Consider the following 25,505-nt stretch of genomic DNA (forward strand, 5'->3'; position numbering starts at 1 on the left):
AAGGGCTGGAGATGTGGCAGAGCGTTTGCCTAGCAAGCACAAGAACCTGAGTTCAAACCCCAACACCACCCCCACCAAAAAAAAAAAGAAAGAAAAAAGATGAAGGAATGCTAATATGAACTGTGTGTAGATTACCTGGAATTTCCTTTATTCTAGTTTTTCCTGATTTGGGGTTTTTTTGTTTGTTTTTGGTGGTACTGATGTTTGAACTCAGGGCCTTCGTGCTTGCTAGACAGGCATTCTACCACTTAAGCCACTCTGCCAGCCCCTGATTTCAGTTTTAATTAACCTTGTGAGCTATTTCTGACTTCTTAGATTTGAACACGTTAAAAAAAAAAGCAATAGACACATGAGTAAAGCCCCATCACTAGCAATAATGAAGTAAATCTGTCATAGAAACATTTACTTGGAGGTTTGAAGGGTCTGAGATTTGACAGGTTTTACCCTTTGGAGCCTTGGTGGCGGGGGACTGGGGTAATAAGACCTTGTCCTCACCCACAGATGGGGCCAAAAGGGCTCTTCAGTTCTTACATTCAAGTGTCCCATAACCACTCCTGCAAAAAATGCAGGAGCCTAAAAATAGCAATCCAGGAGAAAATGTAGCTCACTGTGGAAATTTCTATAACTTAAACTATATAGGTTAGCTGAACCAGGAAGGTGGTAAACTAGAGGAGCAGTGATATGTTTGTGTTCCCCATCCCCATCCCTAGCCATCACAAGATGGATTACTCAGTCCTTGTTGCATTGCATGGTAGGGGAGAGAATAGGTTTCATACAATCTCCTTTATTACTAGATGCGCCCCCCCCACCTCCGCCAAAGCTAATTCATCTGATACAAGGAGTAATTATAATAGCAACCCCTCTTGTACCAAATTCAGTGACCAAAAGACAAGCCTTCATTTAGAGATCATTTTTAAAATATTGCTTAATTGTCCATCATTAAAAAGTGAATTGCTATAGAACAGAAAGCCATTTATTATAACAGATGAAAAGTAGGTTCACCAAGTTTCATTGCATGTCTAATGAAGGGAGAACTTTGAAGATAATTTGAATATGTCTCTAGGACCTACACAAAGTATAAACTAGGTTCAAATTTTCTGAGGCTATACATGAAAATCAATGCTGGTGCTTTTAGACATTGCATTTACCAAGTAAAATCAAGTCAGAACTCTGAAATAAAACCAAGTCACCGATGACAACATGGAAAATGACAATGCCTTAACATCCCCAAGTGACAAAGGCAACTGAAAGAAAGACTGAAAAGTGCTATAAAATAAAGGAAGTCCTCCTTTGTTTTAAGGCATTAGCTAGACTTCTAGTTAGAGACAAAAGGCACAGAAGGAAGATAGGTACACTTACCCATGGAACAGCTTAAAAGCCTCAATCAACTCTGTTCTAAATGGTTCACTGTAATCAGCAAATAAAAAACCTAGAAGGTTTACTTTTGTTTTATAACACTTACTAGTGAAGGTAAATTCTGTTCTGGCCAAAAAGATTCTGGAATTGGCCAATGTCCAACAGGAACACCTGTTTTAGAGTTAGGTCGTACATAAATAAGTTTATGACAACTATGCCACGGTTGAGGAGCAAATGAATTGCTTGGCCTAGATGAATCCATAAGTCCATCTAAAAGTTAAACAAAAAAGAAAACATAAAAAAAAGTTAAACAAAAGACAGTATAGCTGTTAATCTTCTTGTACAAATTTCTCAACTAAAGGCAAAGTACAAAACAAAAAGCAAAAATAACTCATGAAAAATGGAAGAAGAAAAAAGTGACAGTTACTAGGATTTCTAATTGTTCTCTAGCAATTCTTTTCATCTAATCCATCCCCTCTAATTGAACACCCCCACTATCCTTAAACGACTCTGAGAATATGTAGATAGATGGAAAATTATTGTAAAACTAGTTTTAAATTTGAGACTTGGACACATGAACACACCAAAACACTACAGTCATCTTTAAAGGATTTAATTACCAAATTAGGCAAATTAAATCATTTTTCCCTGATATAGTTTTTACATTTTTGGTGTTGGACAAAATAGATCATGAATTCCATTTGTATATTCTTTCTGTGTCCAACTGGAAAAAAATATTCTTTACTGAACAGATAGAGCCAATGACCACAAAGGCAAAATAAAAATTATCCAAATTCACTTGAAGGTAGAAGTACGTATGTATGTATGTATGTATGTAGTTGGGGTATAGAGAACATGAAACAAGTGCAGCAAGGTTATTGTGGGCTAATTCACTCTAGTGTCTCCATCCACCATTAAAATTCCATGGAAAGTGGGCATTGTATAAACCTCAGTAATGTATCATGAATGCATTTTAATTACTTAAACTAGCTTACTTAAAAAAAAAACCAAGCAGAGTAACAACCCTTCAAGTCATGATTTGTTAGTCTAAATTACATTTATAAAACATATGTTTAAATTACTTAGGTCTCATTTTTCTTAAATTACAGGCCATTCGATTCACTTATTTCAGCATTACTTTAAACTAGCAATTACTTTAGACCAGGAGATTTACTAGGGTTTAGTGGACTCCAGGGAAAACAGGTTATGGCCTTGGAGGATCCCTCTGAAGTTGAGCTCACATGTTGGGGGTGGGCATTTTGCTGAGGAAAGAATTTTGCTTTCATCAGAATCTGAAAGGTTAAGAACTCTGGACAAAGCAGAACTGGAGCTAGAAAGAAAATCTGAGTAATTTACATGACACCAAATCCAATTAGAATTTCCTTATGAAAGTTCCCAATTCACATTAAGGTATGAAACACAAAATTATGATCTGGGCAGTTAATTGGTAGCAATATAGCATGCCCTTCCTATACAATGAATTTAAAACATGCTCTAAGGCCTGTATCTTCTATAACAGGTGTTACTAACTTAGGAGTCCAAGAAACTCCTAAAGTTGCAATAAAATTGTGTGTGTGTGTATGTGTGCCCTATGTCCTTTTTTCTAGGGAAAGGAGTCTGTATTTTTCTAATAGTTTCTCGAAGAGATCCAGGAACTAAAGAGAAAAAAAAGTCAGGAACCAAAAATCCACTGCTTCAGACAGAAGTGTGTAGCTTCTGCCCTGTGCATTTGGCCCCTTTGGCCTTGGCCAAGGCATTAAAATGTGTGGCTCACAATTAAAATGTACAGAGAACATCAGACATTGCGCCACGGTAATAATGAGTCTTTGTATGCACACGTATATGTGTATGAACTGACAGAAATGAGGAGAAGCAATAACGCAGAACAGAGTTCTAAGGAAGTCTTGCAATGCCCTACTATGGTGCCATTTAGCTCCCCCAATCCCTTTGAAATTCATTTGCACTTGAGTAGTTAGAAACATCCACAGGGGTTGACTATGATCAAAGAACATCACATGCATGTATGGAAATGTCATGATGAAACCCCTTACTATGTACGATTTAATATATGCCAATAATGCGCGTGTGTGTGTGTGAGAGAGAGAGAGAGATTGAGAGAGAGAGAGAGATGACAAAACCCCCCAACATAGTTTTGCCAAAAAAAAAAGGCATCTGGACATTCACTATGTTTTAACTTCCCCTATGCAAAAGCAGCTCTGCTTGTATTTATTTTTAGATGTTGGACTTTCTGTAAAATCTCACTTGAATAGAAAGGTTCTATAGTGAAAAAGTGACCAGGAAAATACCAGGACCTTTTAGAATATTATAAGTTCAATCTCTTGCTGTTGGTTGGTAACTAACACAGATTTCATAAAGACAGTTCAGCGTATTTGGTGCTCAGAAGTCCCAAATCAGATCACTACTCAAGTATCTCACCAAAATGAATGTCAGATATTTTGTGCACATAGAGGTGAATGAGTCAGTGTCATCCCAATACTGGGGCCAGGAAAAGGAGGACTTTCTTAACAATATTCACAATGAAATTAAAGTTGTTAGATTTAGCCACCTGACACATATACATAAGCGATAACAGTACGACAGTTGTTTAGATGGGTGTGTGTAACCATGTGATGAATGTGGATAATGAAAACTATCTATTGTCATTTGCTTAATGTCTTCTCCATCTCAGATCATTCTATACAATACTTTAGCATTAAAAGGTTATCTACTGTACCTTCTCCGACAGGTAGTGGATCTGGTCCTGTTTTTTCAAAATTAATAACGACACCACTCTGAACTTTTTGTACTAGAGATTCTAAACATTGATTCAACATTCTTTGTGTTCTAACACAGTAGGAGCGACCTATCCCAGAGAGAAAAACAAAGAGCATGGTCAAATAAATAAAATGGTATTTCATAATATAAGCACTTGAAATCCTAAAATATAATTTGGAATAATCATTACTACATTGGCAGGAACTTGGTACCAATGCTGAGCTTAAATAGAATTTTAAAAGTTTTATAAGGAAAACAAGCAAAGACTAGCTCTTGCATCTAACGGAAACTATGTTCTAGGGCCCCAAAGTCTTCCTTCAGAAATGTGAACTATTGCCAATACCTCCTGTGACTTCACACATCTGTGTGATGGCTGACTGATCAGTTGGTACACTCCCTAGTTGCTCTGGTTCAGTAGAAGCCACTCCAGGCAAACGCAACACCAGGGCAAATAACCTTTGATCCCAACGAAAAGGTTCTTTGGTTAGTTCACTTCCAGGCAGAGGAGAATTCAAAGGAAGATGAAGCTGATAAGGCAAAATTTGAAAAGGTTCATCATTACAACCCATATAAAAATGAAGAAAGAGTTAAAGGATTCACTTTTCTTTCACGAAACTCTATAAAATCAAGCCATCTCAGGGATTACCAATGTTAGGAGGTTTGTCCAAACTTTATTCTTAATTAGAAATGCATGCCTCCCACAGAAATAGCTGCATGTTCTCTGCCATTTAAATGAAATTAAAAAAAATTAAATCTCACCTCTTCTTGAACGCTAGCAGTACTTGTTAACTTGTTTCCATCTGTGATGGTAATTAAAATAGACGGTTCTAAAAAAAATGGATTTCTCCCCTAAAATACATTTAAAAAGCATTAGAGCTGTATAAAATAATAAAATCGTATTTAAACTTTTACATTTGCCTTGCCAATGAGCTCTCAAATAAATGATAAAATTTGCCTGGATGAATAAGAAGAAAAAGATTAAGGACTGAAATGAGAGGGAATCAAAATATTTGTACTAACTGAGAAATTCTTATGATTCAGGAACTCCTCAAACCATAGCATTCAAAACACCTCTCTCTGCTTCCCAACTAATCACAAAGTGATATTAAAGGGATTATACTGGCAGTATCAACCACGCTCATGAATCCATTCACCATCCTGGCACAGATTGGGGGACACTAATGGCATTTCTTGTTACCTGGAGGGTGACTCTGAAGATTGTGAGCAGAGGTTTAAGGTAGAAAAGGGCAATGGTATCAGCAGCAGATGGTTTTTTGCCTTTCTCTCTCTCTTTTTTTTTCCTTTCTCTTTTTCTAGACTTTTCTTCAGATTTGGGGGGGGGCAGTTTAAAGACATGGAATGATTCTTTCCAAGTGTTCCAGTATTTCTCAACAATTTATTTACCTCATTCTCAAATATCTGGTGATCTGATATATACAATTTTAGCTATTTTGTAACCAAGCCACATACAAGGACCAAAAAAGAGGGTGTTCTTTAAAGTGTAAATTTAAAAGACATATGAACCTCTTTTGGGAGAATATGAAAATAGTTGAAATCTTGGTAATCAGGCCCAATTTTGAATTCTTACCCCAAGTCACCAAAATAAATTAGCTGTACTCACTCAAAGTTTTTTTTACCTGTCCATAATTGTCTATTCCAGATATTAATCTATTGAGATTTAACAAATCAAATGAGGATCTTAGAGCCTGACCAAGAGTAGTCAGTCCAGAAGCCTGAAGATTTTTTAGTTCGCTCATGAATGTTGCGTGATTTTCCTTCCAACCAGCCTGAAAACCAAACATTTACAAAGAAATTCCCGATTATACAATGAACATTATATAAACTGCAAACAAGCACTAAATAGCCAAGTATCAACAAATCGATCACTCCTTAACCTAATTCTATTCTGCATCTTGACTGATCGAACAATCAGTTTCACAAAGATCTACTAGCTTTAATGATCAAGAGCAAAGAACTCAAGCAAACAATACATTCACTCATTATGGAAGGAGGGCTTTGTCTCAAGAGGTCCAGTTTTCTATTTTGGCTCAACCAAACTTTCAAAAACACCTCAGTTACCTTAGCTTGACATTGATGAGGAGTGTGGAGTGAGGAAAGAGTGAGGTGTGGTTATTTTTAAATGTGTTACTCTTCATGGAGACAAATAATTAGCTACTGAAAGTTCCACATGAATTCTGCTAACCAAGATTCTTCTTCCCAAGCGATATTTTCATTTTTAAATGAGAATAAGAGGGAATTATAGGAATAGAGCCACACTTATTTGGAGACAACCCTTTTGGCGCTGTCAAGCATTCAGAAAGCTCCAAAATCTATAATAAGGGGAGAAAGAAAAGAAACAAAAAGTACTGACAAAGAAGCAGCATCCTCTAGGCACCCCAAGAAGCTATGAATAGCAGCAAAGAACCAAAGAGCCAAGGTCAACAAACAACATGCTCTGATTGACTGGTTTGTAGAACAGAAGGAAGGACAGGCTCATGCTACCTGGTCAGTGATGGCTATAAAAACAAAGCATCACAAAATGAAGAGAAGCCAAAAGAAGATGGTAGCTCTCAGTAAGTCACAGAGGATTGGGCCAGAAAGGGTGATGATGGCTAGCACAGCTTGGTAACATGATGGACTGGACGGCCACCTAAGCCTCAAGATGAAGAAGCCTCAAGATGACAGGTGATATGGTGAATGCTGAAGGTATGCCAATCAGGCCAGTACAGCTGGAGTGTGGAAAGCAAGAGGAAATAATACAGAGATGAAGTAAATGACTTAAATTTCATGAAGGTATACTCTGTCCATTCGCCATACAACTACAGCATATGCTCTTCTAGTTTCACGGTCTCCCAAAGCACCATGAGAGATGGAGGCTAAAAAAACAAGTAGAAGATGGGACATTTGAAGAAGCCTAAGGATGATGTGCCTCACTGATATGAGGGGTGGAGGGGACCATCCAACAGAACAGAGTTCATAAAAGGTAAGACTTACAGAGAACCACGAGTAATCTGATTATCATTGCTCTGAGTATATGGCAGGAGGCAAGGATAACTAGATAATTTGGGTTCTGACTGTAAAGTGCTTTGTACACCATGCTCAGTGGCCCTGGGAAGAACACAGCATTTTTTTTTAAATTAGGGTAGTGGTGTGATCAGATCCGTATTTTCACAAGATCATTCTTTTGGGAGTTGTTGTAGGTTAAATTGCAGGGTGGAGGGGAGGCTGAGGCTTGAGGCAGAGAAACTGGTTTGGAGACTGTTGCAATAGCTTATGAGAAAAGTGATGAAAGCCTGAGCTAGGGCAGCGAGGATGGAGAGGAGGTTGCAGATTAAAGAAGTATTTCAAGAGGTGGAGTTGTAAGAATTCAGTAGCAAATTAGAGGGATGGGTGAGAGAGAACGGGTCATGCATTTAGTTGGGGTTTTCGGCTTGGGAAAACGTTTGAGTGGTGGAGTCCTTTAACCAGAAGCCACTTTATAAAGTTGACTTTTGAGTTACTTCATTTAGCAATCTTCCTTCCAGACTGCAAACTTCTATGGTTACATCTAAATTATGTATTAAACTCCTGAAGATCCATGTGATAGTTCAGAGTATGACTAAAGAAAGATGAGTGGGCTATTTGGTAAAGTAAGGGAATAAGATTTAGAAATTACTTTAAAACTCATTAATATTGCTATGTGTGGTGGTACATGCTTATAATCCCAACACTTGGGAAGCAGAGGCAGGAAGATCAAAAGCTCTGGGCCAGCCTGGGCTACAAAGCAAGTTCAAGTACAACTGAGCTACAAAATGAGACTCTGTCTCAAAAAAAATCAAGGGTTGGGGATGTGGCTCAGTGGTAGGCTTGTCTAGCATATGCAAGGCCCTGGGTTCCATTTCCAACACTGAGGAAAATGACTTGTCAATCTTTAAAATAATGTGCCCTTATTACTGGTAATCTTATTCATCAATCTGTCAGGATAACTACTCTTAAAATTTTCCTTAAATAATGCATTGAGGGCTCGAGGTGTGGCTCAAGAGGTAGAGTACCTGCTTTGCAAGCACAATGCCTTGGGTTCAAACCCCTGTACTGCCAAGTAATAATAATAATAACAACAATGACAACACAGATTGAAAACATTGTGCAAAGTTTCAACATCTAAATCTCTGAAATTCTACTTTTAGGTCAATTCTGATCCTCTGCAATGAATTGTACATGAGAAAAATTTAATATCATTCCTACCTCAGTACCTACAAAACATTGTAAGCTACATTTCCTACCAAAAGGAATGAATTTCTTTGTAGTAGTCCAGTTCCTATTTCAAGAGAAAAACTAAATACCCCTATATCAATTTTTCAAAATGCTGAAGGAAAAAAAGCTCCACAGATTAAAATATTTAGAGTAGAGAACCTTATTAATGTAACACATATCTTCCCAAAAGACCATTATAAAGAAGTAGCAGGAGAAAGTACACATTTATACTCCCCATTCATTGCTTGAAGGTAATGTTTCTCACATGCTAAGTACATGTTCTACCACTAAGCTACATCCCCAGCCATCTTAACACGGTCTTACCTTTCAAATTACTTCACTTCCAAGATAGCCTACTCTCATGTCAGTAAAACCTTTGTTACTGATAATAACGTCCATACATTTTTGCAGAACTACAGCTTACAAAGCACTTTCACACTTCACAGTGGCTTAAGACAACCCTGTAAAATAGGCATAATACAGCCCTATTTTATTTTAACAAACAAGGAAAAAGTGAGATTTAGGTATATTTTGTTTGTGAGAGTGACAATGATGACAAGTCACATTCTATAAATATACCATCTGGCACAATAGCCCTTAGCCACATGTGGCTATTGAGTACTTGAAAATGTGGCTTGTCTAAATCAAGGGTAGAATAAACATGAGATGTTTTTGTGGGGCTGAGATTTGAACCCAGGGTTCCACACATGCTAGGCAAGTGCTCAACCACTGAGCTAACCTCCAGCTCTACATATAGAGCTTTGAGGACACAGACCCCTCAAAAATGATGTAAACTATTTTTATGATTCATTTTTATATCAATTACGTGTTGAAACGGTACTATTTTATAAACACTTTTTCTGTTAAATAAAATATACTAGTAAAAGTAGTTTTACCTGTTTCATTTTACTTTCTAATGTGGCTATTTTAACTTATCAATGTATGGCTGACATTATTTTTGTTAGTCAGTGATGTTCTAGAGGGACCTGGAGGTCAGGCAAAAAAATGTAGCCTTGTGGCAGCAGACAAGACTCATTACAGATTTCAAGGCAGAGAAAAGCAGTCTGGCAGCAACAAATAAGACAGACAAGAGGGAGGAGAAACTGTGGTCAGAAAAAGAAAGTAGGAGGGTTGAATAGTAATCCAGGCCTACCTGGGTTAGGATGGAGATAAAGAAAGAGTTGAGAAACGGTGGAAACAAACAACATAGAACAGGTGACTGAGCACAGGCCTAAAAGAGAGAGAGCGTGAAAGATGACTACAAAGCCCTATCATGGGAAACCTGAAGAAGGGAGGTTTGGGGCAAAGGAATAACCTGGGATGGGTTAAAAGCCTAAATTAAGGGCTTATTGTCTTCACAGGTCAAGTTTTCAGTCTCTCGGGTAAAATGATAACTAAGATGTTGAATAATGATAGATCCTAGGTGCTAGAAACTCGTATGAAGCAAGTATCTTATATACAACCTTCTTATCTGAGCCTCACAACCACACTCCAAATGGGTGCTATTATTATGCCTGTTTTATAGACAAGGCTGCTGACGTTCAACAAGGCTAAGCAACTTGTTCAGGTCCAACAACTAGTAACTGGCACAGCCAGTATTTAAATTCCGATTGCCTAACTTCAGAGTCTCCCCTTCCACCATTTAAAACACTATACCACACACTCTTCCACGTATTCCACATATTCACCTCGTGGGCATGCCTCATTAGATTAGCTTAAAAGTACTTAAATTTAGCAGTTTCCAAATTTCATTTAATTTAAACCTACTTTCTATGATGGCTACATACAGAACAATTGAGTGTAGAGAGCAGTGAGTTCTGAATTAGAAGACCCTTGGTCTATTTCTGGCTGTCACAAACTAACTTGGAAAGAATCCAAAGTAAGTCACTTAATCCTTCTGGAGCTCTGTTTCCTCACGCAAAGAATGAAAGGGCTGAAAAAACAACTCTAAGTTCCCTTCTGGTTTTCATATCCTATAATTCCATACCTCATAACAATCCTTTATATAAATCAAAGTTATGTGCCCTATAATTCTATACCTTGTAATAATCCTTTAAATAAAATTGACTTAGAAAATATCTACTGTCTTAGAAAATGTTAATCCAGGCCTTGGTTAAATTTGCAGAGTCAAGTAAAAAATGTCTTTTCACACCAACAGAAAGAAAAACATGGGAATTTCAGTCTATCAACGACCTGGGTTCTGCTCTCAGCTCTGTCTGGGTAGCCACTAGCCATTTACTCCTTAATCATACATCACACAACGAGGAGAATTTGCACTCCTGTCCTCAGAAGAGTACAGCCTAAAAGAAGTATTTACTCCTACCATCTGTATCCCCATCTCTACCTTCTAACCTGACTGTCAGGTTTGGGAACAGGAAGCTGACATTTCTCTCTAGGCCTGTTGCTGAAGTTCTTTGTAATTGTCTGATATGTTCTCTGACATGTGGTACTTAAGATGTAGGCTCTGTCCCTATGACAGAACCACAAGGGATGTCTGTCAGTATGTAAACTACTTGGAAGTTTTACAGGAACATACATCTAGACTGTATCCTCAAATCTAGCTTTTATCAGGAATAAAGCTGTTACTTAGAATTCTGGCTTGTTCTTGTGTCATATTTCTCCATCAGTTTCAAATGGAGGCAAAGCAGGAGGTATTACTCAGTGGCTCCCCAAAATCTCAACATGCCAGTACTTGTACTTCCTGAACATTATTCCTGTCTGGCCAGACCATTTCTCTGATTCATTGATTTTTCACTTTTCAAAATAGGGGAACTCTGTCATCCATCAAAATCTTGCCAGGAAGTATAAACAACTATAAGAGATAAAAGCAGATCAATTATCCTTGAAGGGGATGTGGGAGTGGTGTTGGAGACCTTTAGGAAAGCTCCTGCTCTCTCTCTCGAAAGGTCATTTGTAATCCTTTTCCCAAGTATTAGTGACCTTGCTTGACTTAGTCTAATTCGCAAGTTTAGTAAACATAGCATTAATTTCTCCATCCAAGGTAGCTATTAAAGACATTTAAGGCACCTACACTTAACTTTCCATACAGGAAGTGCCCTTCACAAAGTGTATATAAATTAAATATTTTTATATCAAAAATTAATTAAATAATTAAGATCATCTGGAATGGCAGCTACTTAAAGGGACTGGCAAAAAAGAAATCTTGTATATTACAGATTGTCATTAGCCAGGCTCTCTCAGGCAGCGAGAGAACTTCTCACCAGAAAGGCACCACTTCCCATGTCTCAACCTGGTGCTGAACCACTGTACTGACCTATTTTGGGTCCACTCAACCCTCAAACTATTTGGACATCCCCCAGAACAGTAGTAAAGTCAGACCCAAGTCTTCCTAGCTTGTTAGCAAGACCTTCACAATGAATGAATAATATCCAGAGACAATGTATGTTGCTTTCCTTCTCCACAGGCTTTATCTTTTCCTAAAGGAAATGAAACCAGCCTGAGAATATTTGCCCTTCCTAAGTCCATGTCAGAGGGCTGTTCCGAACCCTGAGCTTCTTTGTATATGGTCACAAACTAGATGATTAACAGATTTGAGTATTTTCCCAGATGTCCCAAGTTAAAGCCAAAGAGTCTAAATTTAGCAGGGCCAGCAATTCTCTTGTTGAAAGATAAACTACTTTCCTTTTTCCATCTGCTCTCCATAAGTTTGGGGAAAATTTGCTCTGCAACAACCCAGACGATTGGAATAAAGCAATTTCCACAGTATTTTTCACAAACTTATTTAACTCCTTGAAGTTAACATTCTATCACCGTTGTCATCACAAACTTCCTGTGTTGGTAAACTGTTCAGTGGGGCAGAATGATGTGGGAAACAAGAAGCCCTGCTTTTCCAATCATCTCTGCCTCCCCAGGAGACAAATAACTTCTCTTGGTCTTTGCCCTTGGCTTTATACAGAATACTTATTATGCAAGTGAAAATTTTTCAATGTCAAGGATTTTCTTCTCACCTTTAATATGGACTCCAATTCTGATAGATAAAAGATCTAGCTATCAATAATAGAACACTGTGTCAGCTGTATCACCTTAAAAGGTTAAAATATCTTCTCAAGTTATGTTTAGAGCTAGCACACCTATAAAGGAGGCTGTTAAAATTAGGAAGTACACATTAGGAAGATGCTACATCATTATAAGAATGAAAGTGTCTTGCTTCCTGTACCTCCTTCTAAAACTCCCTTTGTACATTAAGTTTTCTTACCTAGTCTGACACGATTATTTCCTTTAAAACTGTGGCAATTTGGCCTGGCTTCCTTTTTGTCATTTTCTCATTTGACTCAAAATACTGATATATTTTTAGGCTCAAAGGATGTATTTTATTATTCTGTGATTTATATGAAGTAGGATAACTTTTTCTTACAAAATATTTGCTTTAAGAATGTGCAGTTCTCCTGAATTCCTTTTTGTTAAAAGTTACTTCCTCATGGCCATTTTTAGTATCCTGAATGTGTTAAAACATGCAAAGTCCATTTCACTTCATTCTGTGCTTCAATCTATCAATTTCTATCTTGTCACCATCGCATAAAAGTCTAGCTTACTTGAATCTGCTATTTTTAAAATTAAGTTGTTAAGAAATTATCTCTCTAATATATAGCAGAAACGTATTTGACAGTCTGTGGCCTGCTGAATTGTTTTTTCATAGGCAGTTGAAGACTCAGAGGACCACATAGTTTAATGAACAGGGCAAAAATCTGATTCACATTTGTTTCCACTGACACAGTTCACCATTCTATTATCAGTCTCTTTTAAATACTTAGTGTGACTTTTTTTTAGTAACTAAACAATCATAAGAATTAATGTAGTAAATTTGCAAAACACATTTATGAAGTTTTTGATTCTTACCCCGGGGAATTAGGGTAAAATTAGGAAGCAGGACACCTCTCAAAAAATCACTGGAGGGCAAGGGTGTAGCTAGGTGGTAGAGCATTTGCCTAGCATGGGGGGAAGGGAATTGTTAAAGCCCCAGCACACCAAGTGAAAAAGAAAAGTTCAATGGAAAGTATGACAAGATAAAAAGAAATTTGATCTTCATCAGTGGATGGTAACATGTAGAAAGGAATAGATTTTAGAAACTTTTCTCCTCTGTCCAAGAGTCTGTTGCGGGAGCAGAAATGTCTTAGAATTTAACCAAACGTGGTCACATTTAAATGTTAGAAGTTTCCTTTTCCCTAGGACTAGGGGTGTAGTCTTGCCTAGTGTGCTCAAAGCTCTTGAGTTAGACACCCCCCAGCACAAGGGGTGGGGAGATTTCCTTTTTTCAGACTCAGATAATTGCAACTATAGCTATCAGTCAATACCTGCTAGCAGAAAAAAAAATGCTATTGTATGGATCACATGAACCTTTGTTCAAATTTTGGCTAATTTGAGACTTTTTGTTGTTGTTTTGAGACAGGATCTCAACATATAGTCCAGGCTGGTCTCAAACTTGTGATTTTCTTGCCTCTGCTTCCCAAGTGCTAGAACCACAGGCATATGTGCCACCATGCCAGACTCTAATATGAGACTTTCTTGTGGACACGTATATAAAATAAAAATTAACAAAGGTGGCCTAGGAGAAAACACACATGCAAAGGAATGAGACTAAGCCACCCAAATATTGCAAAGAAGAGTTGATCATAAAACTTATCAGAACGGCCATTTATGACTTTCTAAAGATTACATAGCATCTCTTTCCCCTAGATTAATTCTTTTTAAAAAATTCTAAACTTTTATGAGTTGTTTTTTAGATTAAAAAAGTAACACACATTAACTGTTGAAAATCCCAAGAGAAATACAAAATTAGTGTATCTGTTCACCAAACCCTCATTGCCAGTATTCCAAAGAAACCATTAATAGGACTCTGTCATGAACATTAAACCACTGGCAACAAACAGAAACAACATCAATAAGATGACAAGACATTTGCCAATTTAACTCAGTGTGCAACGCAGAACATTAAGCACACCTAGGAGCTGTTTTTTAATATTTAAAGTAGTTTTGAAATCACCCTGAATTCAATCCTCAACTATTCTACTTTCTGCCTTTCACTTATACAATTCTCTCCTATACTTTTTCCTGAATGAATTCTGGAAATACTCCAATCTAATCCTTTCATTTAACAGATGAGGAAACTGACACCATAAAAGGTTAAGTGACTTGCCTGGGGTCATGTGTATAATTGGTAGCAGACTTGGGGGTAAGAACTGGGTCTCCTGGCTTCCACTTCAGCAGTCTTTACAGAGCAACCAAGGAGACCATACGACCCAGCAGGCAGAAGGTATGATCTAGCAGACAGGATATACTATGAACGCTTTAAAAAAATCTGATTCTTATAAAAGTACCTAGAAATTGTCTAAGTCTACTTCAAACACACAGCTCAAAAGCATCACTATGAAATGGAGTTTACAATGTCAATACACCTATATAAGATTTCAAGAAAAAAAAGAATGAAACATCAGCATTCTTATTCAAGAAATAAAACAGAAGACAGCCCTAACTTTCCAAAGTCATGTCTATATTAAAGGCTAAATATCCTACAGTCTACTGCCTAGTTATATGGGTTCTCTTCTGTAAAGACAGAAATGAAGAGAGGCTGGGGCTTCTCAGTAAACAGCAGTGCATCTGGGCAACTTCAGGCCAATTTAAATCAAACCATCTTGGTCTGGTTCAGGCTAATCAACCACTAAAGGTTAGGCTCCAGCTTCCTCCCCCAGTCCTTCTGCAACTACTCATCATTATAATAGCATTTTAAAGCACCTTCTGTCACATCATTCCCCTCAAATCACACCCTTAATGGGGTGCTTTCAGTTCACTTCCTTTCCTCCCCCAGGCCTTCAGCTGCCTGGCTCTGGAACTCTTCTTCCTTTGTTAACTTGTGTTCTAAGGGCTGTCATTGGAGTGAAGAGACACACTCATCAGGTAGAAGAGATAGGTCTGGCTTTACAAATATAGGGCCAGAAATGATGGGGAATAAGTTTACACAGACATATGAAGCAGATCCCAAAATATGGCAGGCTGAGTAATTTAGACTTCACCCCATTTGCATGGAGAATCATTGAGAGTTTGTGGGGAGGGGCTGTGATAAAACCAGCTTTTGAAGAAAGTGAACAGCTGGTTTGAGTGCAGAGCAGGAATTTGGGAGGACAATTAGAAGTCAGTCAAAGCATAAAAACTTGATGACCTAGATTGAAGTATCAGCCGTAGAAATTGATCTGAAGGAATGTAAGTAGGAGGCATTTCAAAGGGATGACAGATAGGCCTTAGAAGAAGATTGAAGGGAAGAATCAAAGCTGAATAGTGACTTGCTTTTGATCCTGGGTGACTACTGGATGGGGGATATAGAAGAGATGGCAGGTTTTAGAGACATGAAATCTAACTGTGAGCTGATGTTAGGACAGACAGCAAGTGGAGATGTCCTATTATTGTCACCATGGGTGAAAAGCTGAAGATGGTGAAGCATCAATGTAGATGAGCAGAATATTTGAAATCATGAATGGGATAGGATGTATTCACCAAGGGAAAGAGTTTAGAAGACAGGTCAAGAATTATTAGAGAGAAGTGGAGAAACAAAATAGAGGAGGTGACAAGTTTCTGGAAGAAGAGGTAGCAGCTTTCAAATGTAGTCAAGGTTAAGGAAAAGAACCCTTAGTAAAGCCATCTGAGTAGCTCTACAGTACAACCTAAGACCTCAGTAAGTCACTTACTTTTCTCAATAGTACTAATCCTCAGTTGCACAAACAAAAAAGTTTTGAGTCTGTTGTTTGACAGCATTCAAATCCACAGAGCAGGCAGGACACAAGTAAGGAAAAGAGCAACAGGCATTAATGAATAATATAACCAGGTAAATATGGTTTAAGATACAAAACTCTACTTTTTCTATGAATATGTGACCACATCACCACAAAAGCCTTTCTGTAATGTTTCTCTAGTTAAGACCCTTAGGTCTTAACTAAGGGTCTAGTTAAGCCATCTAACTAAACAGGAGACAAGATAGCTATTTGGCCACAGCTTGAGGAAAATAAATCTGGATAAAAGTAAGGACTGCACCAGCAGATGAGGCACAGACAGAGAAACAAAATTCTAAAAAGCACCGTGGTACATCTAGGCCTTTTTACAAAACATTTCCGCCTTAACTGCAGGTTGTGGATTAGAAGAAACCAAATGGCCACTGAGAAGCACATCAAATGCCTTTCTTTTCCTCATGATAAACGTTTATCACGAGATTGGTAAAGTGAAGACTATATAGCAATTTCTGGCAGCCACTAGATAGCCAAAGACTACTCTGATGCTTTTACCAGCCCTGCCAGTGTTCCTACAGGGCCTACTCAAACTTAGCTCAACCAACTCATAATCTTGACAACTCCACACCTGATCCCAGTAGGGGCTTCACTGTGGATATCAAGGTCAGAAGTGTTTGTCAAACAATGCACAATGGCATTCATCCAGAAATAGCCATAGAAATAATAAAAATAACGCTAGCAATAACAATTTTCATTCATTGGATGTGTGCTACAATACCAAGCACTATTATATTAAAGACATCTATAAATAATAGCATGATGATTCTGTCTGAAAAATTATAGTGCCAGGACATGTATCATAATGAGAAAATGCCTGTGAAAAGTTATCAAAAGGAGTGTTCTATCAGAATTGATAGGAAAGGGAACTGGTTAATTTCTTAAGACTCTTGGATAAAGACAGACCTAGCTTGTTATCGACTGTGTTACTTAACCTCTCTAGGCCCCAGATAAGGCCCCTTACTTGTCTATCAAATGGTGATAATAATAGTACCTATGACATAGGCTGACTGGGAAGATAAACTAAATAAACACTTTATATTCATTGGCACATTGCCTGTACATAAAGCATTACTCGCTAAATGTCAGCTGCTATTATTAGAAAGCAATTGTGTGATTGTTCATTATAACAAGGAAGCAGATATAAGTCAACTCATATCTGAAATATAGGGTATGCTATAAAAGCCAGATAATACCGTTGACTGTAAGATAGGATTTAGGAGGACACAAAACTAGAGGTACAAAATGGTACCACCTCTTTTCAATTTTTTGCATGCTGGGGAAGGACAAAGGGCTTTGCATATACTAGGCAAGGGTTCTACCACTGAGCCACACTCCAGTCCCTAGCTTCTCTTATACATGCTATTTATATCTGTACTTCCATCCAGCCTCACAATTAGACAATGGTATTTATTTAACTTGGATCCATTATAGTAACAAAAAATACAATCAGACACCCCTGGAAGCCCCACTAGAAAGTTCACTACAGCCAGTGGTAAGAATCTTGCTGGAGATTTTATTCTTTATTCTCCTTTTCTTAGGAATTCTGGGATCAAGTAGCCATGTAAGTCTAACAAGGGGCACGGTACATATTTTTAATAATGCCAAAATCCTGCAACATTTAGTGCCATCAACGAACACATGCTATAAACAGAATTCTGAACTACTGCAGTAAGATTAGTTTACACACATATTCTGTTGTATTTAGCCCAGGGAAAAACCTTCTAACCCAACCAGTTGGATCTGCAACTGCATCCGAAAGTCTCGGCAACCAAACTGGCTTTCGGAACAAACAAGAATAGGATGCTTTCATATTTTGCCCCAAGGCCAAGAATTATCAAGCCATGGACTCTGAACTGCATGATAACCTTTCATGCATAAATGAGTCTTTTATGGTAGTGTACATTTGAAACAGAACTTTGAGAGAAAGGATCCTCCTTCAAAAACAATTTCTAGAGCATGAACATCAGCAAGTATCTCCAGAAAGAATATAGAACAAAACTGCTACTAGAAATACAGTGAAAGCTACATCCATTAACTTTATAGTTCCAACCATACATGTTACAAAGCAAAAGCCAAGTGTGGTGGCATTGCCTGTAGTCCCAGGTAAACAGGGAGGCAGCTGCAGGAAGATCACTGGAGCTCAGGAATTTGAGGCTAGCCTGGACAACATAGGGAGACCCCAACTCAACAACAACAAAAAAGTTAAAAAAAGAAACTGGCAAAATTAATAATACAATTTATTTAACTCAAAGTACCCAAAATATTATATTTTGTATTGCTTGGTACACGCACAGACCACCACCTTTCAAGTGCTCATGACCACACATGGCTCATGGACGCTGCAATGAACAGAGAAAATACAGCTAATCTTCAAATATGAAGAAATGGCAAATGTGAAGAACCATGCCGACCTCCACTGCCACTACAGCCCCTCACTCTCTTTGTTGGAGCCTTTTGGTACCCTCATCCCTCACTGGAAGAACCAGACCACAGGGAGTTGTGAGGAAGGAGGGGGAAGATGTGTAACAACTCAACTTGGAAACCCAAACCCATTTGCCAGTAGAAACAATAAACACAATAGTTGTATGGCTAAGTGACCATTCTGGGTTAAAAGGGCCCATCATTTCCAGCCTTTATCCAGGGGATAATGAGTTCCAAGCTCCCAGCACACATACATAGGATCTGACTATACCTCTCATTTACAGTCTCTTGGGAGACCATATTGACAGAGGTTCTCATTAAAGGACCTAAAAAATATGAGTAAGTTCCTTTCTTCACCACCCCCATATCTCATTTAAGGGTCCTTTAGTCTGACCTTCCCCAGAAAGGACATTTTTCATTGCGAAGTAGAAACAGCTGCCTTGTTTTGTCACTCTGAAACTGAGAATCCTGTGTTCTAAGCAGTTCAAATTATCTTCCCAAAGCAAAGGCAAATTGAAAAGGAAAATATTTGCCCTCTCCTCAACTGCACCCTGCTCTTTGTGCTGCCCCCCTCCCATCCCAATACCAAGACCAACTACTTGCAAGTAGGCAGCACTAATGCAAAACTAGGCAACTTCAACTAAAATCCACCTTTCAATCCCTCCTTCCCCCAGCCCACTTCAGGGAATACTGTACAATAATAACCAAACAAGCACAGAGACAACGAACTTTGCCCTATTTCTCTTCAAATTCACACAAAAGCTCTTCATATCAGAAGAAATGTACAAACTCTAGCTTATAGTTCTAAAGCCCTTTTGTTGTCTAGTCTGAACTACTCATAATTTTGACCAGGTAAGCTGAACTCTCAGAGTGCTGTGCATCCTTTGTCTAATTCTTTGGCCTGGTACACAGGGAGCGCTCAATAAACATGTAAGTGAGTGCCTAGACTGCTGCAGTAGCAATCCGCTGTCAGACTATCCTTGGAAACCACCACTCTGATTGTATCAGCACAATAGTGATAAAAGATAGACTAGTATTTACCTGCAAGGCGGGGGGGAGGGATGAATTGCAGGAAGATGTGAGAAGCAGATTTTGAACTGATGGAAATGTTCTCTATTTTGGCCTAGGGTAGTGGTTCTAAGAATGTATAAATATAAAAATGTATCAAGTAATTAGGATTCAAAGCATGCTTTGATAAGCAAAAGGAAGAAAGGGAAGGTGTATACATTTATTTTTATGAAAAGCACAATTCCACTATATTATAAGCCTGAACATATATGAAAATGGTAGCTACAATAAACATTAAGTATATCAAATTGTTAATGGTAATAACCCTTTGGGGAAAAGTCATGGAAATGGGAGGGGGAGAGAAGCCAAGTAGCTTTTGCATTCACATATTGCTTGAAATCTTTTTTCCCAGTTATTGAGTACCTACAAAAATCTAGACAATCCCTTAGGTACTAGAGGTATGACTATATGCCGTTAAAAAGCTCACATTATGGCAGCCGATGTGAACACTAATACCATGTAACATGCCAAGGACTATGGGATGCAGATCAGTGGAAGAGCACTTGCCTAGCACGCACAAGGCCCTGGGTTCCATCTCCAGCAACTAACTCACTCTCTCTCCCTTTCTCCCTTTCTCTCACTCTCTCTCTGCACACACACACACACACACACACACACACTCTGGAAGAAGAGGAGGGAGGTCACTTTAGAGGACGTACAACTGTAATCCCAGAACTCAGGAGGACCAGGGCAGGATATCTCACATTCAAGGCTAGCCTGGGCTACACAGCAAGACCCTGCCTCAAAAACAAAATGAAGCAAAAAAAAAAAAAAAGAGTTGAGGTATGTCAGGCCAACTATTATGTCCCAGGTAGAGGGAACGGCATAAGTAATGCAACGTAGCAAGAGGAGTAGTGAAGTTTGGAGGAGAGGAAATAATTTCTCCTTGTGATTGGTGCCTGGACCCATAAGAAGTGAAGAGACATTGTTGGAAAGGTAACACAGGTCCAGACCATGAAGGACCTTTGAAGATCAGGCCAAGGTGTTCCGACTTTATTCTCAAATGCAGTGGGAGTCCTGAAGCATTTTTCATAAGGCATGGCTAGTTCGTTGTGTTTAATGACTATCACCTGATAGCAATGACAGGGACTCAGTGGAGAGCAAGTCTGGCTGCCAGTTAAGTGGCTGCTGCGACAATGACTCAGGTAAGAAATGATGAAGGTTGAAAGATTGTGCAAATAAGAATAAATGGATACAAGAGAGATTCAGAATACAGAATAGATAGGCTTCATAATTTCATCAGTTTCCTCAGGATCTGCCAGCTGGTTCCTGGTCTGAAGAGTATACTTGCACCTTGACCCAAAGATCTAGTCTTCTATAATTAATTCTCCCCTTTTCTTATTTCAAAACAATTGTCATATCTGCAAATGGTCAGTAAGGAAGGTGAAAAAGCAAGCAAAATCATAGGAAAAACAATTCATCTTAAAAGTTAATGCACTGTTTTTGAGTATTTTGAGTTGCAAAAGCATCTCACGTTGTCTAAGCTTGTTCTCACGGGCTGTGTTGCTACTATTTCACTTGAAAGTGCTTCCACGGCTTCCTAACTGCAATGAAAGACTCCCCTAAAAGTTGCTCCTTTGATGCCTTAGTTAAAATTCCAATAAAGGTAACACATAACATTTTAAAACCTTGAGCTTACTTCCTCAGTCTGTAATCCAAAAATCTACCTTTTTCTTACATGTATTAACAAAGGCAAGCAACACCAGTAAGCAAAGCTAGCTACTGAATGTTAAAAAGCACCATTCAAGAAAATATTTCACTTTTTCAAATGTTGTGTGCTTTCAAATTATTGGCTTAGGATATTTCTTTGAGATATTATCTCTTCCTATTTACAAAGACATCAAAAAACCTTCTGACCACCGTTTATACATGTGCTTCAACTATTTCTAGAAAAATAACTGTGTTATGTTAAAAATATGTTCCCTAGATCAAAAATAATTTTAAGAAAGGAGCTTCACACATGAAATCATTTGGAATACTTGTGCTAGTATGTATCCCAGTCTAATGGCCTTCAACAGGCCTGCCTTTCCTAGTCACCAGATAAAAGGGAATCTATGATTCATAACAAAAACATACAAGACAGCAGAACTTCAGCCAAAACTATTAAGAACTATTATGCAAAGAACCCTCACACATTTTTAAAAGCCATGTACTGTATTAACCTTATAAGGGTACCCTAGAAATTATAAAATATTCATCAGGATTTCATCCTAGCTGTATATACTAAAGAGACAATTGCATAATTGTAGTGTTAATACCTGTAACACTGTGTATAAAACTTGTCTACAAAGCAATACTTAAAACAGATGTAGCACACGCATTTCATACGCTTTTTATAGGGTCTCCAAATCAAGCTTAATTCCATCCACGCAAAGCTGACTGCAAGTAAAGGTATGACTAACTTTAAAAGAGCACCCAGCTATATGCGAAGAAGTATGCAGTAAAAAGGTATAAAGTCTTTGGTGAAATACTATATTTATATATTGGATGGTAAACATTAGTGAAAAATTCCAGTCATAGTAACTTTTCACAAGATTTATTGTCAGAGTTTGTAAGCGGATATACTGAGAATAGTTGCATGCCTGTTAAGAAAAAAAAAAACTCCCAACCAAATGCACAACTCATGCCTGTTACAATACCAAATATAAATTTCTCTAACCTCAGAGAAATTGAAAAATACACTCCCGTTATTCTGCAGAAGACTAAACTACCAACAAGGCTTTCTGAAAGGACCTCAGGCTAATGAAGAGTGAAGTTTTAAGTAGGAACTCAGATACCTGTTGACAACAAAGTCAGGCCTATCTGATAATCAGTGTGACAGAAACCAGACATTCACAGCCCCTAGCTATTGAGAAAAAAAAAAATCACCAGGTGCTCTAAAATTTCCTGACCTTCCAAGCAGGCTAGATCCTAAAAGCAAAAGAACAAATAGTTATCACATGCTGACAGAGGGCTAGAGGCAAGTAGAAGAGAATGACCAAAAAAGAGACTCTGAAAAAGAAAGTGTTACTAAAATATGGCATGTCATCAGTAATTCTGGTATAGAAAGCAAAATGACAAGAATATCATTAGATGGTTTAAGCTTTCCCTAGAATATGTAGTTAGCACCTAAGAGTAAAATGAAGAACCTGAGAAAAACTTTGGAAAAGCGTAAATACTAAGATGAAGATAATCACTGATTAATTAAACATATTATACAAAGTATCTTCGCACATAGAAAAATCAAATTCAGAAGAATGTTTTTGGCCTTAGGAAAACATGTAGTAGATTATGTAAAATGGCAACATTAAAAGAGCTAACATGAAATTTCCACTAAAAATAAAATCTAGCTTTTCCCCCTCTGTTCTATAGAACCATCCAGAGCTTCTAAAAAAATATGGGTAACATACATAGCCACTAAAAATTTTAAATATGAAGACTCTGGCAACCCAAAATAACTCACGGGATAAAATAAAAGGAAAAAGCAGACTACAAAGTAATATACGGAGGAGCTGGGGGGAAGAGAGCTCAGTGGGAGGACACTTGCCTAGCATGCTCAAGAGCCTGGGTTGATCCCCCAGCAATGCAAAAACGAAAGTAATACATATTATGACAGTTGTTAGAGTGGGATAAAGCACCTTTTCCCCTCCAAGGGTAAGGATTCTGTAAATAATGTCATGAAATTCTTATAGACCAAGAACTATTTTAAAACCGTCCCAACATTTGAAAAAATGCTAAGTTTTCCTTTTAATGACAAAAATAGGCACACTGCTTTGTAGTCTGTTCTTTTTACCACTTCCAATTAAGGAGTACGCCTATGCCTTCAAATAGCCACACCACAAATGGTGGAACCTTGAGGTTATTAGTAGTCAAAGGGTGTAGATACAGAAACTCTGGCTCTTTCTGTGTGTTGAATGCTGGGAATGGAACCCAGGGCCTTACACATGACACGAACTCTCTACTTCTCAGCAACATCCCTAGCACTTGGTTTTTTGAGACAGGGTCTTACAATGTAGCACAGGTTGGCCTTGAATTTGCCATCCTCCTGCCTCAGCCTCCAGAGTGCTGGGATTACAGACGAGCTCCCACCACACCCAGCCCAAATACCATTTCTAAGTACAAAACTGGTCACACTTAGGAGACTGGCATTTTCTAAAATGCTTATGGAATTTTGAAAGATGTCTATTTGCTTAATTTTTCTCTAAGTAGGTAAATAAACTGAAAACAGAGCAACAAAACCAGAACAATGTTAAAAGGAGTCTACTAATTAAATTGTTACCGGAAGCTACAAATTACCAAATTAAAGTCTCCCTTTGGTTTCCTTATGTGTGAATAAATTCTTTGGCCAACTCAGTTTGGTAGGCACCTTTCATTAAAACATCTCTCTGCTGAAACTGATTGCAACATATGCAGACAGCACCTCGCCAGCACTATTAAGATAATTTCGACGGGGGGAAAAAAAAGTCCAGTGAAAGATGTCAAGGATGGTAATAACTAAAATTTTTCTACATGCAAGCACGCTAATGCAGGTTGATTTCGCAGTTTTGTGTTCTGTTTTACCTGGTTACTGAAGGCAAAGGCGTTCTTTATCTCCTCACTGTGAGAACATACATGAACTAACCCAGAGGTTAAGCCCTTCCCACTTTCCTCCTGTGCCTCAGACCCTGGGAATCAAATCATGGAATCTGACTAATGTATGTGCTCACAGTCGAGTCTTCCCCTTCCTTCCTTGCTTGCCCCTGGACAAATAGGTCGTCCAGGTCCCTAAAAAAGCTGTGCCCCTTTTCATCCAAGTTCCTTAACAGGTTCTGTTTTGGCATCACCCCCCCCCGCCCCGCGCCCCGCGTCGTGGCTCCAAAGAAACAGCAACAGTAGCTAAGGTAACTGGGAGCATGGCTCAACCTGACCAAGACCACAGTAAAAACGGGTCTGGGGGTTGGGAGCTGCCTCGGCGGACCCATTTCCGATTGGGCGGGGCGGGTCCGAGGCCAAGGAGTGCAAAAGCTGCAGTGCGCCCTGGCAGGCTGGAGCTGGCGCTGCCACGCTCTCAGCAGGAAGGGGAGGGGACTAGAGGAAGCCAGGGAGAAGGGGAAGGGGGAGGAGCCCGGGGAAGAGGCGGGGCGAGGCGGAGGGAGGCGGGGCCAGAGGAGGAGCCTGGGCGCCAGGAAAGCCCGCGCGCCAGACCGCAGCGTCTCCTGGCCAACTCGGAGGCTCCATCCGCGCACCCACGGGGCTGCGTCCACGCGCGGTGCGCCCCGAAGGGGCGGGCCAGCCTCGCAGCCTCCCTCCAGGACGCGGGCCCTCCTTCCTCGTCCTCCCTCCCCTCCCTCCTTTCCATCTCAGCAGTGCCCTCAGTCTCCCTCTTGCTGCCTAATACAAAAGCAAAATGTCCGCCATCTTCGGAGGCGGCCGCAGTCGTCGCGCCACGAGCTCGGCCCTCCTGCGGTTTCTCCCTGGGGCTTCCCCTCCCCCATCCCCTCTCCCCCACCTCGGAGCGCCGCAGATCCTCAGAAGCGGCGGACAGCCCCGCTCCGCCCGCCCTCTGCGCCCCCCACCCCCTGCCCGCACGTCCCGCTGGGCGACGCAGGATCGGCGCGGGCGGGGGCAACGGGGAGCGAGCAGCCCGCGGATTTGCCCCTGCTTCCCGCCCACCACTCCCTCGATGGCCGGCTTACCTTGATGCAGTACGGAGGTTCATCGTAGGTGACCAGCATGTACCTGTCTCCGCGACTGGCTGGGTCCCGGGCGCGCAGCTGCGGGGCGAGGGGTGACGGAGGGGTCGCGGAGGGAAAGAGGGGGAGGGATACAGACGTTACAGAAGCACCTAAGCCCACCTCCCAATCCCTCGGAATGAGTCCCATCTCTCTCCTCCCCTCCCTT

The 25,505-nt window shown here is 39.5% G+C and overlaps 1 protein-coding gene across 8 annotated transcripts in view; it reads right to left on the minus strand.

Moving 5' to 3' along the window:
* Positions 1 to 25,505, minus strand: part of LOC109695920 (integrator complex subunit 6-like) — a 55,208-nt gene that overhangs the window by 29,203 nt on the left and 500 nt on the right. For 5 of the 8 annotated variants that reach the window (XM_074063681.1, XM_020178703.2, XM_020178707.2 and 2 more), the window contains exons 2-7: positions 25,301 to 25,378; positions 5,769 to 5,918; positions 4,891 to 4,980; positions 4,475 to 4,658; positions 4,091 to 4,219; positions 1,463 to 1,626 (exon numbers count right to left, since the gene is read on the minus strand). In XM_074063681.1, the coding sequence (XP_073919782.1) occupies positions 1,463 to 1,626; positions 4,091 to 4,219; positions 4,475 to 4,658; positions 4,891 to 4,980; positions 5,769 to 5,918; positions 25,301 to 25,378 (795 nt within the window). Of the gene's footprint in view, positions 1 to 1,462; positions 1,627 to 4,090; positions 4,220 to 4,474; positions 4,659 to 4,890; positions 4,981 to 5,752; positions 5,919 to 25,300; positions 25,379 to 25,505 lie in introns of those variants that run through there. The other 3 variants (XM_074063684.1, XM_074063685.1, XM_074063687.1) reach the window with 3 other exon arrangements.

The sequence above is a fragment of the Castor canadensis genome, chromosome X (genome assembly GCF_047511655.1).
Source record: "Castor canadensis chromosome X, mCasCan1.hap1v2, whole genome shotgun sequence".
Taxonomy (NCBI): Eukaryota; Metazoa; Chordata; class Mammalia; order Rodentia; family Castoridae; genus Castor; species Castor canadensis.